At 37.1% G+C, this 14,152-nt stretch overlaps 2 protein-coding genes across 2 annotated transcripts; both read left to right on the top strand.

Annotated features, from left to right (window-relative positions):
• Positions 1 to 341: 341 nt before the first annotated feature.
• Positions 342 to 3,133, top strand: LOC145914114 (uncharacterized). Its single transcript, XM_083001927.1, has 8 exons — positions 342 to 544; positions 631 to 751; positions 947 to 1,069; positions 1,363 to 1,457; positions 1,521 to 1,645; positions 1,880 to 1,978; positions 2,046 to 2,175; positions 2,409 to 3,133. The coding sequence occupies exons 1-8, from the start codon at positions 426 to 428 to the stop codon at positions 2,548 to 2,550; spliced, it is 954 nt and encodes a 317-aa protein (XP_082858053.1). The 5' UTR covers positions 342 to 425; the 3' UTR covers positions 2,551 to 3,133.
• Positions 3,134 to 4,556: 1,423 nt separating this feature from the next.
• Positions 4,557 to 7,059, top strand: LOC145913765 (uncharacterized). The gene is made up of 9 exons (XM_083001522.1): positions 4,557 to 4,761; positions 4,946 to 5,066; positions 5,397 to 5,519; positions 5,614 to 5,708; positions 5,766 to 5,890; positions 6,095 to 6,193; positions 6,263 to 6,392; positions 6,727 to 6,860; positions 6,990 to 7,059. Exons 1-9 carry the CDS (start codon positions 4,646 to 4,648, stop codon positions 7,031 to 7,033), a joined length of 987 nt encoding a protein of 328 aa, XP_082857648.1. The 5' UTR covers positions 4,557 to 4,645; the 3' UTR covers positions 7,034 to 7,059.
• The last annotated feature ends 7,093 nt before the right edge of the window (positions 7,060 to 14,152 follow it).

The raw sequence follows: 14,152 nt of genomic DNA, 5'->3' as shown, positions 1-14,152 counted from the left end.
CCACCTCTTCGCCCTGCAGTCACCTGCATAATATAATTTATTATTTTTTCGCACAGGATCTGTTCCAGGTTTTTCTTGTACAACCAAATAACCTTATGTAGTAAAAAAAATCGACTCCAATATCGTAGCAAAAACAGAAAATTTTTTAGATCTATTGGAAAACGGTGGTCTGGTGGTAACAATTTTCAGAACGCATGAAATCACAGTTCTTCAAAACACGGTCCAATAGCCCCAGGGCATGTATCGAAATCAAGTAGCCACACAACAATGTTGGTGCAGAGATGCAAAAATAGACTTATTCGGATTTTTTTGCTAGGATCGTTGTTTTCCCAGGATTGGTGGGCTAAAGAGTGTTGGACTGGTGGACAAATATTGTATAGGCCTGATAGTCTACCTGAAATTGTGTATGCCAACCGGAAAACGACATGGTTAATCGGCTTATGTTTTACTTGATCTGTGCAATTGTTTTATTTGTACTGGGGATTTTCGGTGTCGTTGCCAACGTGTTTACGTTGCTTGCTATTGGTGGTTCCCGAAACTCCAGGTAATTGATACAATTGAGATAATCTACAGTAGGTTAAGGTTTTATAGTAATTAAATTTCATTATCATATAACTGTGTTTATTTCAGTGGTCCGTTTTACATGCTGCTGATGAGTCTATGTGTGTCAGACATATTGTCGGGACTAATTAGTTTGGTGATGGCTGCTGGTATGGTTCAGGTGTCATTTCCATACAACGAGCTTTTCCAGGCAAGCTCTTATAGTTGTTCATTTCAAGTCACTTTCAACTTGTCATGTGTCCTTCACGTGCCATAATGTACCGCTTATACTGCATTAAAAAACACAGAAGTTTACATTCCTAATGTGCAAATTGCGATAAAGTTAATATTACGTTTCATAGTAGACCTATGTGTTTACGTGGGTGAATCCAGTCATGCGTTTCAGTACGGCGAACTGCTCGCTTACCTTCCTTCCATCGTCACATCTCTACATGTTTGCATCTTCTGCATTCTTCGTTTCGTTTCGGTTCAGTGGCCACGCAAAGAATTATCTACCAAACTTACAAAGGCAAGTACGAAAGTATTGTTACTTGACTGTCGATACAACGTAAAATATTGTCAATCTTCCATGAGGCCTTAATGAGAATACTGATGATGCCAATCTGGTAGGTGGCCCAGCTTCATTGGTTTTACGCTTACATTGAGAGCAAAGATAAACAAAAATTTGGTGCCTCTTGGTGACGATTGTTTCTTTGTAATAACTTACACTATATGATTTATGTGACTGTGCTACAAAAATAGTAAATGAAAATTCCAAGCGACTGTTAGTTAACCCTGAATTACGTTGCCATACTTTCGCAGTGCATTATTGGCGCAATTTGGACATTATCGGTGTTAGGTGCTGGTATCTTTGCTATCGTGTATGTTGGGTTTGAACATCTTTACACGGAGCTGTCGTGAGTATTTGGCTCAAAACACACTTCTTTCGGATATCAACCCCCTTTTTTGAATATTTTTAGGATTGTTTCGTCCACAGTGATCGAAGTACTTCTGCTTTCTTTGATTATTCTCATCACCTTTTTCACAACTGCCCTAATTATTTCCATTCATTTAACCAAAAAAAAGTTTAGTCAGAATCCATCTGGTGAGAAAAAGGACATTCAGTTAGTGAAACATGTAAATTTCGTTTTAGAAAAGTAATCACATTTTTCTGAAGCTAGATGTTTACAACCTAAATTTAATTTGCCTTCTTGAAAATTCTTTCCAATTTTAATCTACTTAAAACTTGGGAAATTTTGTCATGACACATAACCACAAAAGCTCAATTTGTTGCAACATCACACATATAATTTTCCTGGTCCTCTTTATTCATTTCCAGAAGAATTCAACGTCCGTGCAAATATCAAGTACAAGTTTATCATCTTGCAACTCACTTTGATCGTTCTTTCATTTTATGTCGGCTATATTCCTTTATGCGGTGAGGGAAAAAAGTTTGCATAAACTTATACTTTGCAGTCCTCTTTAATCTTTACATTTTTTGCCAGTGTACCTGGATGCACTAATTTATGCACACAAGAATATTCTAAGAGGTTCCTACATTCTGAGAATAGCAGCCTATATATGCCTACGTGTGAGCGAGTGTCTCAATCCTATTTTCTACAACGTTGCATCAAAGTAAGTTATTGTAATTTGCACAGTGTTTTATATAATTTATTACTAACTTCGATATGAAGAGCTTTTTTGGAATGTCATGCATTAAGGGATAGTTATGTAGATGTGTTGCCACATTAAGTGGGCACAAGAAAAATCGACGACCAAATGATTTTTATTTGGTAGATTTTATTCCGACGTAATATTCCCGAAAATGCTCTTGTCTCCTTGGAATAAATTTTCGTTTGTTTTGTCAGAGATCTACGGGTGGAATCAGTACGTTTAATTAAAGTGATTTCCAATTGTGGTCGCAACAGAAGTGAAATTCAACAAGGAGACCAAGAGGAATACGTAAATCTTCAAACCTTACATACCACAACACCAACTGAATTGTCTTGAGATTTTCTACCTTGTTAACACATATGTCAACAGTTGTGTTTTTAGTTTATATCTTGGTGCAAGATTAATATTAAGCAAACCCAATTCCATGTTTAAAATGAACAAATGACAATGTCCAAAATTTAAAATGTCACCAAATGTTACTTTGAGATAAAAATAAGGAAATCTTACGAGTTTACGCTGTCGCGTTATTGTTTAATCGGGTGTGTCATTTGTATATGGGCTGTAAATGATTTGCTTTGTATTGATTATTGGGTATCAATGCATCGCTTTGAATTTGCAAAGTGCCTTCCTTTCCCCAATGGGAAAAGCATGATTTTGTTTTTCAACGCACACTTCCAGCAACTATGGTGTTGCAATTGGGCAACTTTCGTATACTCCTTTTAAGGACGATCCGACGTTATGTGCCTTTATTGCTCTTTACGCCTTCCTTTCCCCAATGGGAAAAGCATGATTTTGTTTTTCAACGCACACTTCCAGCAACTATGGTGTTGCAATTGGGCAACTTTCGTATACTCCTTTTAAGGACGATCCGACGTTATGTGCCTTTATTGCTCTTTACGCGTTTACTGAAAAATTTACTTGTCGCCAGCACCACAATATGACGTTACTAAAGCCGAAATAAAACATTGCTTCATTTAAAAAACTCCTGGACAAAATTACATGTAACATGTCTAACAAACGATGGTTGTTATTCTCAGTTTAAAAGACGTTTTGCTTCATCAGATATATTGGCAAAGCAAGATTAGGGTCTCCAATTGGTCGGTTAGACGGACACACTCCGTATAGTCTGTTGGCTGCTTCTTATCTTACAAAAATGGGAACAAAGGACATTGTTCCGCCACATTGTTTTGGTTCATGGTAACAAATTTCATATAGTCTTCGACACCCTGTTTGATCGCTTTTTTTTCATTATTTTTTTAAAGGACCGTCGAGTTTTGATCAGTTTGGTCCTGGGCAGGTTCGTTTTTTCCATTTGTTACTGACGTGACAACGCACATCTATATTGCGTAATAATGAACATTTTTTTGTCTTAACACTAATTTGTATATTTTTTTCGCAGTTTGTATTAATTTTATTGTCATTAGGCTCCACAGGACTCTCAAACAATATCACTTTCTGCGATGACGTTCATTTCAGATAGGGGTCTCCACCATAAATGCTTCTTTGTTCGGTGATAAAAGTTGACAAAATAAACAAACATATACAGGGGTCAACGGACCCAAAGGAATTGAGAAATTGTGTTTTACAGAAACGTGATAGGCAGTAAGTATAAGCGGTTATGTCAATTACGTTTTCCTTCTGCTTTTACACTCCCTAGTGCAAAAACACCGCTAAGGCTGTGTGTTATACAGCAAAGGTAGTCCGGTGTAGTACAGGTTAATGTATTTTAAACAAAATGCTTCGGACTAATGTATGAAGTTTCTATTAATCGCAGAATTCAACAGTTGAACTAAAAACAATTTTAAACACTGTACGTTATAAAACTTTGTAAAGTAATTCAGTATATCGGATATAAATCCATCGGTTCTTGCTTCACTTGCGGGGAATGCATTTTGTATGTAATAGTTTTCGGTTATTAGCAATGTAATACAAGATTTCATGGCCAAGATTCATTAAAAAAATGCTAAAAACAAGAAGTTGAACAATTAGAAAAATGCATCGTATATATTTGATCTTATAACAAACATTTCTTCCCAAGCAGTTCTTGTACCACCCTAATATAGACGTTTAATGAAGAATTACCAGCATCAATGTCTAATTATCCATGCAGCCCGAATGAACATATCTTATGTAACCCCGGTAAAAGCAATTTCCCTCGGGGCTTAAGCGCGTGGCCTGAGGAATGTAAATATATAAATCGTCAAGAAAATGACATTTTAGAAATAAACACGTCACTTCCTCGTGTATGTTTGACATTTCCACATTTTTCTGGCATATAGAATGACAGCATATTTCTACAAATATCATGAGGGAGACATGTTTGTACTTGCAGTAGACGATTGACGCTCACAAAACTGTGCTTGGTAAATTTCAAACGAAACCTAAACAGAAAAGGGTTTTTGCATTATTTGTAAAAGTGGTTTCTTGCAAAATGGAAGATAATTCATTTTATGTTGCAATTCCAATTGTACTTTTTGTCCTGGCAATATTTGGAATCATAGCCAATGGAATCACTTTGTGTGTGATCGGTCGATCCCAATCACTCAGGTAAAGTAGAGTTATTTATTTTCACATGTAGCCTATTTTGTCGTTGCTTAAATTCTGTCACATCATGACCCAGATCTCAAACATTTCAAAAATATCCAGATATTACTAAAATCCTTTCATCTTCCATGCATTACATTAATTTGTTGAGCACTTCTGTCGAGTGAATAAAAACGTCTAATTTCAGCGGACCATTTAACATTTTGCTGATGAGCCTTTGTGTGTCGGACATGGTATCTGCAATTGTCAGTTTGGTTGTGGCTTTGGGAACATATCAACTGACGATTTTTTCAAACACGCTGTTTCAGGTACAAGACTGGCGACTTGAAGTCACGGAATTAATCCAACTTTTATTTTGTGCTTCATTTTTTAAGTTCTGTGCTTCAGAAAATATTTTTATTCTCATTTCAAATCAGAGCTTTTTGTACTTGGCCTTCGTCTGCAGTTTATGGTTTAGATCCTTTACAAGGGACTCTAGAATACAAACTTACTGTACTTTACACTTTCTATTTAAGTTTTTTTTATACGACGGCTAGCTTCAATTGGAAGATACGCAGTGGTCAATGCAGTAAAAGTAGGACAGTTAATATGTCCAAAGTGATTAAGATTGGTGTTTCTGAATTGTTGTTGATTTGCAGTACGGAGAATTAGCGGCATATTTACCCATGACGGTGACGTCAGCTCACGTGTGTCTCTTTTCTATTCTTCGCTTTGTTTCGTGTCGATGGCCAAACAAAAACATTTCATGTAAACTTTCGAAGGTGGGTTTGGAAGTAACACCAGGAAGTGATAAAATTTTTATTTTTTTAAAACGTTTCAAAATATGATTTAAAATATAAACTTCGTCCTGCATAGGTCATGGTTGGGATAATATGGTCACTCACTATAATCGGGGCTGCAATAGTCTTTGCTGTGGTTTTCGGTTTCCCATCTCACTTATCAACACTGGCGTAAGCTTGTTTTAGTGGTAAGATAACAATCATTTAAAACAGCTCTTGTGTTTCCAGAATTATATGTTCTAGGACCAGTGAAGCGTTGCTACTGACATTCACTCTTAGCATTACAGTGTTTACTTGTGCCTTCATAATCTTTATTCAAATTTCCAAACGAAAAATTGCTAATCACCTTACTGGTAAGTATCAAGTTTCTTTAGGCTGTGTGTTCTGATTTAAAACGGCACCAATCACTAAGACTGGATACAATTTTTTCGAATGTAATGATATTTCCACGAAAATAACAAACAGTGAAAGTTAACTATAAACAATTCGAGCATGTTTGGCCGAAGCCGCGAATAATGGAACTTTCAGGGCTTCTCCACTCAAACGTTTTGTCATAGAAAACGCTTTGAGGGAAAGAAACAAGAAAAACAATTTTATTATTCTCCAACTATCACTAATTGTTCTTTCATTCTACTTCGGTTACATTCCACAGTGTGGTAAGTTAATTTCATTGATCTCAATCAGCACTGGTCTACACACATAACAATTGATGTCTTTGTTTCCAGTTTATCTGGATTTTCTTGTTCATGCGCACAAACATGAAAATGTAAATACATCAACACTCCGTATCCTAGTACATCTCTGTATTCGTATCAGCGAATGTCTGAATCCTATCTTCTACAACATTGCATCAAGGTAACAACACAGTGTATGTGAGCTTCCATTTCTCGTATTTATTGCTTTCTCAGCTCACAAATAATTTCTAAGTTAGTGTTTCAAAAAGTTTTCTCGAAACCCCAGGGATAACAAACATGTAGGGTTTCTTGAGTTAATTTATATTAAGTCTTTGGGTTACAAACTTTTTACAACAAACAAAAAAAAACAGTTTGGGAAACACGTTTCTAAGTTATTTCACCTATTCAGGTTTGCAGCGTGCGCAGCAACAAATTTCCTTGCAGGAGAGTTCCATGTTGTATTTCCCAAACTTTATTTTTACATGTGCAACATTTTGTTCCTTTTCACACTTTAGCAAACTCCGAACAGAAACGAAAGTTTTTCTGATATGGATTTGGAAATCTATGACGTTGCCATGCAGTTGCATTGTGAGAAGGAATAATCAACCAGGATTTGGCCAAAATCAAAATTTGGCACTAGAAACATTGGGTAAGTGGTCTTACTTTGTTGTAAAGTCGGCTGATGAACAAAGTAATCGCTACCAAGACTGTTCTCGCTGTAGCGACTACCGGAGGTTTTATTAGGACGATTTTGTTGTAACCTAACTTTATTTTGCAGGTGGTTCGACGACCAATATGAGAACTAACAACATAAATATATAGGGTTCGGCAAATACTTGGTTATACATAATATTGAGATGTGTTCGATTCTTCTGTACAAATAAAATCATCAGTCGATTTCGTCGAAAAATCTGGTTGACTGTGAATTCGGTTTCCCGGTCAACGATGTAACGTGCTACCAATTGCTGCTTATTACATTCGCCAGCCGTTCACCTTCTTGGCCTTTCGTTAATCAATGAAGCGTATAACGCGAGAAAGCGGCATTCTCGGTGTTAATAAATCCGTTTTTAAATGTTACTAGAACAACTTTGTGTCCACGCTTCTGGTTTTAGAAAACATGTTTCGCTTTTTATTAAAGCATCTTCAGTTCTACAAACAAAATAAACAGAAAAGACATAGTTAGACGCTAAAAATGATAAAACGATAAAACTGGCCGAACAGTAGAAACCTCTGGTGCTAACATACTGCACGACGCTCTGATCAGATGTTACAAGTGACCTACTTTTTTATCACCACAGGCGTACATTGGTTAATCAGGTGAAACAACGATAAAAAGATTGTAATAAAATAAATAAATGAAATGAAATGGGTGGGGGGTCACGTAACTGACGGTAAAATTAATTTTTGAATGTTGATTTTAGCGTTTAAGTGTTTGTGCCATTTGTCCTCGTATATGTCCAATTGGTCCATGGGCGGTTGTTGTAAAAACACCAGAGAGTAGCATTCAGCTAGCTTTGGTCTTTCGCTGAACTGTTGATGGTGGTGTACTTCGTAATGGCGGAGTAATGCACTTTTGTCACCCGTGGCCCTGGTGTTAAATGTTCTCCACATTTGTCGATGTTGGTTCCATCTGGTGGAAAACTTAATTTTAGTTTGTCCCACATATTTGTCATGACATATTCTGCATATTGCCACATATATGCCATAATTGGTGCAGCTTAATTGGTCGTGGAGCTTCACCAAACCAGACGGAGTGCCGACATGATGAACCTCAACCACCATGCTTTTGAGATCCTTGAAGTGTCCACACAGGCCGCAGCTACCACAAGGCTTTGAATAGCCCGACCCCGTGTGGGTGACTGTGGCAGTTGCTTTAAAGGAAGTTAGCCAACTTCCGTTTTATGAGTTAGAACTCGAAAACTCGAACAAAACAAAACCTCATCACCTGGATGAAAGTGAATTGGAATGACATGTTTTGTTTCTTTTCCTCTTGATGAGAAAGAAATGTGAAGAGTTAATACGTCAAAATGAATACAACAAATCTCCTCTCATTAAGTAAGCAACAGTAATATCATACCTGGGGATGAAATTGGACCGCAAACATACCATGAAAAATTAATTTAATTAGCAAGAAAAATCTATGACTGTGGTTCGATACGAGATGGTCAGAAGATTCAGGAATAAACATGCACATATTAATTACACATCCAACCGCCTGTGTATAGTCTTAAACTTATTAACGGTTGTCATGCAAAAGAACTTCCGCTGTAGCAACGTAATTTTACTTTTGTTTCCTTGCGCCAATTTTGCTACTGTATGTTCCGCTTAATTAATTTACATTCAGAAATCATATCGTCATGAACGATTCGCAACAAGAAATCGTATTCCATACAGAACATTTTGTGCACATTATCTCCACGTTGCTCACAGCAAATATTTTAAAGACCCTCGTTAGCGGTAACCACGTGATGAAGGCATCAGTTAGTACAAGCGGTAATGTCAATTTTCTTTTCATTCCGCGTGTGCTTTTGCACTCCCTATTGTAATAACACCGCTAAAGGCAGTGTGTTATACAGTTTCTAAGAATCGCAGAATTCAACAGTTAAACTAAAAACAAGTCGAAGCATTGTACGTTATAAAACGTTGTAAAGTAATTCAGTATATTAGATATAAACCCATCGGTTCTTGCTTCACTTGCGGGGAATGCATTTTGTATGTAATAGTTTTCGGTTATTAGCAATGTAATACAAGACTTCATGGCCAAGATTCATAGAAAAAAGCTAAAAACAAGAAGTTTAACAATTAGAAAAATGTATTGTATATATTTAATTTTAAAACAAGCATTACTTCCCAACCAGTTCTTTAATGAAGAATTACCAGCATCAATGTCTAATTATCCATGCAGCCCGAACGAGCATATATTTTGCAATCCCGGTAAAAGCAATTTCTATCGGGAGTTAGCGCGTGGCCTGAGGAATGTTAATATATAAATCGTTAAGAAATGACAGTTGAGAAAACAACGCGTCACTTCCTCGTGTATGTTTGACATTTCCACATTTTGCTGGCATATAGTTTCAGGTACAAGACTGGCGACTTGAAGTCACGGAATTAATCCAGCCGTTATTTTGTGCTTCATTATTTAAGTTCTGTGCTTTAGAAAATATTTTTATTCTCATTTCAAATCAGAGCTTTTTGTACTTGGCCTTCGTCTGCAGTTTATGGTTTAGATCCTTTACATGGGACTCTGGAATACAATCTTACTGTACTTTACACTTTCTATTTAAGTTTTTTTTATCCGACGGCTAGCTTCAATTGGAAGATACGCAGTGGTCAATGCAGTAAAAGTAGGACAGTTAATATGTCCAAAGTGTTTAAGATTGGTGTTTCTGAATTGTTGTTGATTTGCAGTACGGAGAATTAGCGGCATATTTACCCATGACGGTGACGTCAGCTCACGTGTGTCTATTTTCTATTCTTCGCTTTGTTTCGTGTCGATGGCCAAACAAACACATTTCATGTGAAATTTCGAAGGTGGGTTCGGAAGTAACACCAGGGAGTGATAAAATTATTTTTTTAAATTTGATTTAAAATATAAACTTCGTCCTGCATAGGTGATGGTTGCGATAATATGGTCACTCACTATAATCGGGGCTGCAATATTCTTTGCGGTGGTTTTCGGTTTCCCATCTCACATAACATCACTGGCGTAAGCTTGTTTAGTGGTAAGATAACAATCATTTAAAACAGCATTTGTGTTTCCAGAATTATATCTTCTAGGACCATTGAAGCGTTGTTACTGACATTCACTCTTGGCATTACAACGTTTACTTGTGCTTTCATAATCTTCATTCAACTTTCCAGTAGGAAAATTGCTAATCACCTTACTGGTAAGTATAAAGATTCTTAAGGCTCTGTTTCTGATTTAGGCTCACAATGTTTCTTGCCAAACATTCCATGGCAGAAGTAATGTCATCACACACATTGCACGTTTCACCAATATGGCAGTTATTATTGACGTCAATAAAGCACATATATAAAAATAAAAAAAACATGCCGAAAATGTAGTGATGAACATGAGTTAAAGTGCATATGACACGTAACAATAAAACATGTTAATATTCAAACTAAGAGATGTTCATAACTTTAGAACATTTTTGGCGAAAAAAGTAGCTTGATACGACGACTGGTGTCTGAGATACAGCTGATTAAAGTCGCAATTTTGCCGCTGCGAACGAAATCGTGCGAAAGCGAGATATTGTTGCGTGACGTCATAGAAGGCGCTTCGTTCGTGCGCGAGTACTGGCAGCAAACTGGTTTAAGCATAATATTGCATAAAACAGGGGATAAAAAGTGAACAAGTGCAATAAACGGATTTTGATGTTAATTTATGCTGAAGACAGATGGCCGCTGTTCGACCTATTATGTCTTATTTAGTTGCGTAATTATAAATTAGTTACTGGGACAGGGTGTTCTTGTTGTTACAGCATTTATGATCGCTAACGTGATACATGAACTTTTGAAAACACGACAGAGACAAACCGTTAGTTTAGCATTATCGTTTTGTCCACTGACAGTTATATCGTTTCTGTTATACCCTATGGTCTTCCGCTAATTAGGCACAAATAAGCCTTTGATTCGTGACGTCACAATGACAAATTTTTGTGTGATGCAAAACCCTGTCCTGACCTTTACGGTAACATAATCTGTGGATTCTCCTATGTTTGAAACTATTCGATATCTGCAAAACTCATGTGATGTCCTTTTCTCCTAAGCGCAAAAGGTTAACGATTTTTGGTCGCCGTTACTTTCGTGTAGTCTTCTACATTTTTCAGTTGACGTAGAACCGTAAAACTTTGGATATATGTTTGTTGTAGATGTACCTTCAGTTTTACGCAAAGTTGTCATGGCCGTGTCATATGCACTTTAAACGGATTTTTTTGTTCGATTTGCCTTCCAAATACGACTATTAAAAAACCCTATATATTTACAGAGATTGCAAACATTGCAGCGTAGTCAAACCCTTTTATACAGAAGACGCAACTATTACTGAAATATAAAAAAACGGCACCAATCACCAAGAATAGATACATTTTTTTCGAATGTAATGATATTTTCACGAAAATAACAAACAGTGAAAGTTAACTATACACACTTCGAGCATCTTTGGCCGAAACCTCGAATAATGGAATTTTCAGGGCTTCTCCACTAAAACGTTTTGTCGTAGAAAACGCGTTGGACGAAAGAAACAAGAGAAACAATTTGATTATTCTCCAACTATCACTAATTGTTCTTTCATTCTACTTTGGTTACATTCCTCAGTGTGGTAAGTTATTTTCATTAATCTCAAACAGAACTGCTGGTCTACACACATAACGATTGATGTTATGTTTCCAGTTTATCTGGATATTCTTGGTCATGCAAAAAAGAGTGGTAGTTTAATCAAATGGTCACTTCGAGTTGCAGTGTATCTCTGTCTTCGTATCAGCGAATGTCTGAATCCTATCTTCTACAACATTGCATCAAGGTAACAACCAGTGCAGCAAAACACACTGCTGGGAACCGTTATGTGAGCTGTCAAATCTTGTATTGATTGCTTTCACAACTGACATATAATTTTCAAGTTAGCGTTTCCAAAAATTTTCGCGGAACCCCAAGGATAGCAAACATGTACAATATCTTGAGATGAGTTATATTGAGTCTTTGGGCAGCAAACCTTTTATAACAAACAAAAAACAGTTTGGGAAACACGTTTCTAAGTTATTTCACCCTATTCAAGTTTGCAGCGTGCGCAGCAACAAATTACCTTGCACGAATTTCCATGTTTTATTTCCCATGCTTTATTTTTACATGTGCAACATTTTGTTCCTTTTTACACTTTAGCAAACTCCGAACAGAAACGAAAGTTTTTCTAATGTGGATTTGGAAATCTATGACGTTGCCATGCAGTTGCATTGCGAGAAGGAATGATGACCAAGGAATTAGCCAAAATCAAAATTTGGCACTAGAAACATTGGGTAAGTGGTCTTACTTTGTCGTGAAATCGGCTGATGAACAAAGTAATCGCTACCAAGTCTGTTCTCGCTGTAGCGACTACCGGAAGTTTCATTAGGGCGATTTTGTTGCAACCTAACGTTGCTATTTATTTTGCAGGTGGTTCGACGACTGATATGAGAACTAACAACATAAATATATAGGTTTGACAAATACTTTTGGTTCCCTGTTTTGTATTCAGGTTGCACATTATATTGTTATGTGATCGTTTCTTCTACATAATCAATGCATAGTGTGTTTGCTGTATATGCTTGTTTGCCATTACATAATGTATGTAGTTTTGTATTGTAGCGGCCTCTCTCACTACGTCTGCGCCATACAGCGAACCGGACAGATTGCCTTTTTTCTTTTTCTCTCGTCCCTCGTGTTTTATTCGCTCATTGTGTCATTTTCTTTTAGTTTGTACCTCGAATAAACACCTCGCTACGTCTGGTGACCCCGAGCGTGCAAAAACGTTATTTTTGCATTATGACAGAAACCGCAAACTCAGAGAACGCTGTACCCATCAAGCTACCTTTGTTTTGGACAGCTCAGCCACGAGTTTGATTTCTGCAAACCAAGGCACAGTTCGCTCTGAAAAACATCACAGGCCATCAGACGAAGTACTATTATGTCGTTTCGGCTTTAGATCAGGACACAGCACAGCGTCTACTCAACCTGCAGGACAATCCACCCAATGATGACAAATGCAATTAAGGCACGATTGATCGACACCATTTGTTTTATGGTTCCACCCGAACCCTCACATACACCGCCGTACCCACCGGAGCACCAGCCCAATTTTTCACGTTCAGGCAATAACACGCACACGCGTCGCATCATTCGCATTCCACTTTGTTTCCAGTGTTGATTTTTTTATGTCCGTTTCTGGAGAGGGTCATGTAGCGGCCTCTCTCACTATGTCTGCGCTAATACAGCGAACCGGGCAGATTGCCTTTTTTCTTTTTCTCTCGTCCCTCGTGGTTTATTCGCTCATTGTGTTATTTTCTTTTAGTTTGTACGTCGAATAAACACCTCGCTACAGTATCGTCATTATCCATTGCAACACACGACAATCAACACCATATGTAAAATCATGAATATGCTACAGAAACGCAGTAATATTTCATGCAATGGCATGATTGGCAGGATCGCCCCACTGCGCAGGTCCTTGCTTGGCGATCACAGCATCAGGAAAAGGGCTGATCCAGCTAGGCTGCATTGCCTGGGCTGCCAAGCCCGAAAACCTCATGATGTATGCTATAGCATGTTTAAAATACAGAAATGTTTAAAATTGTTTTTAAATACAAAAACCGCTATTTTCCATAAATTAAGTAATAAACTTTTTGTACTGGATTGTTGGATTCAAAAATACATCCATAATTTTGAATGTTATAGCAAGTTGGGAAGTGTTAATTCTTGTTTTTAAAGATTTCATTGATAGAAACACGTATTTTCAACATTAAAATGTATTTCTTGTAAGCTACGCGGCTGTAATACCTTCTCTTTTGAAGTTATTTGCAATAACAAAACCTGTACAACACATAAACATAGAACTAAATAAAAAATCAGCCGTGTGATTCACAAACGTTTAGCTTGTATGTGTGTAATTAGCTAACCTATACCTAATTAATTCATTATCCCTTTTGGGAACACCATGGTTCCCACAATTTCACGGCCAGCGAAGCGTTCGTTTCAATAAAAAAACAAGATTAATACAAAACTTCCCACAAATCCTAACTTGTGCCAGTTTAGGATTTTACGTGAAACAGGTTCTATTTACTTGGGTGCAAAGTATCTGGAGTTAAGTAGTCTAAATAAAAAGGCCAAAGCGAGAATGCTGTTGATCATTCTAGCTTTGCTGTTGAGGTTCATTATTAGTACTCAAATGAGCAGCTTACAAAAAGCGTC

This window comes from Ascidia mentula, chromosome 1, assembly GCF_947561715.1.
Source record: "Ascidia mentula chromosome 1, kaAscMent1.1, whole genome shotgun sequence".
Taxonomy (NCBI): Eukaryota; Metazoa; Chordata; class Ascidiacea; order Phlebobranchia; family Ascidiidae; genus Ascidia; species Ascidia mentula.
The sequence above is the reverse complement of the archived record's forward strand: the minus strand, read 5'-3'. Positions and strand labels throughout refer to the sequence as shown.

Excerpts from the sequence above, each read along its gene's own strand:
- LOC145914114 (XM_083001927.1), top strand. The coding sequence starts at position 426 with ATGGTTAATCGGCTTATGTTTTACTTGATCTGTGCAATTGTTTTATTT. Across the intron at positions 1,070-1,362 it reads TATCTACCAAACTTACAAAG|TGCATTATTGGCGCAATTTG; the intron begins GCAAGTACGAAA and ends ATACTTTCGCAG. Across the intron at positions 1,458-1,520 it reads CATCTTTACACGGAGCTGTC|GATTGTTTCGTCCACAGTGA; the intron begins GTGAGTATTTGG and ends GAATATTTTTAG.
- LOC145913765 (XM_083001522.1), top strand. The coding sequence starts at position 4,646 with ATGGAAGATAATTCATTTTATGTTGCAATTCCAATTGTACTTTTTGTC. Across the intron at positions 5,709-5,765 it reads TCTCACTTATCAACACTGGC|AATTATATGTTCTAGGACCA; the intron begins GTAAGCTTGTTT and ends TTGTGTTTCCAG. Across the intron at positions 5,891-6,094 it reads AATTGCTAATCACCTTACTG|AAAACGCTTTGAGGGAAAGA; the intron begins GTAAGTATCAAG and ends GTTTTGTCATAG.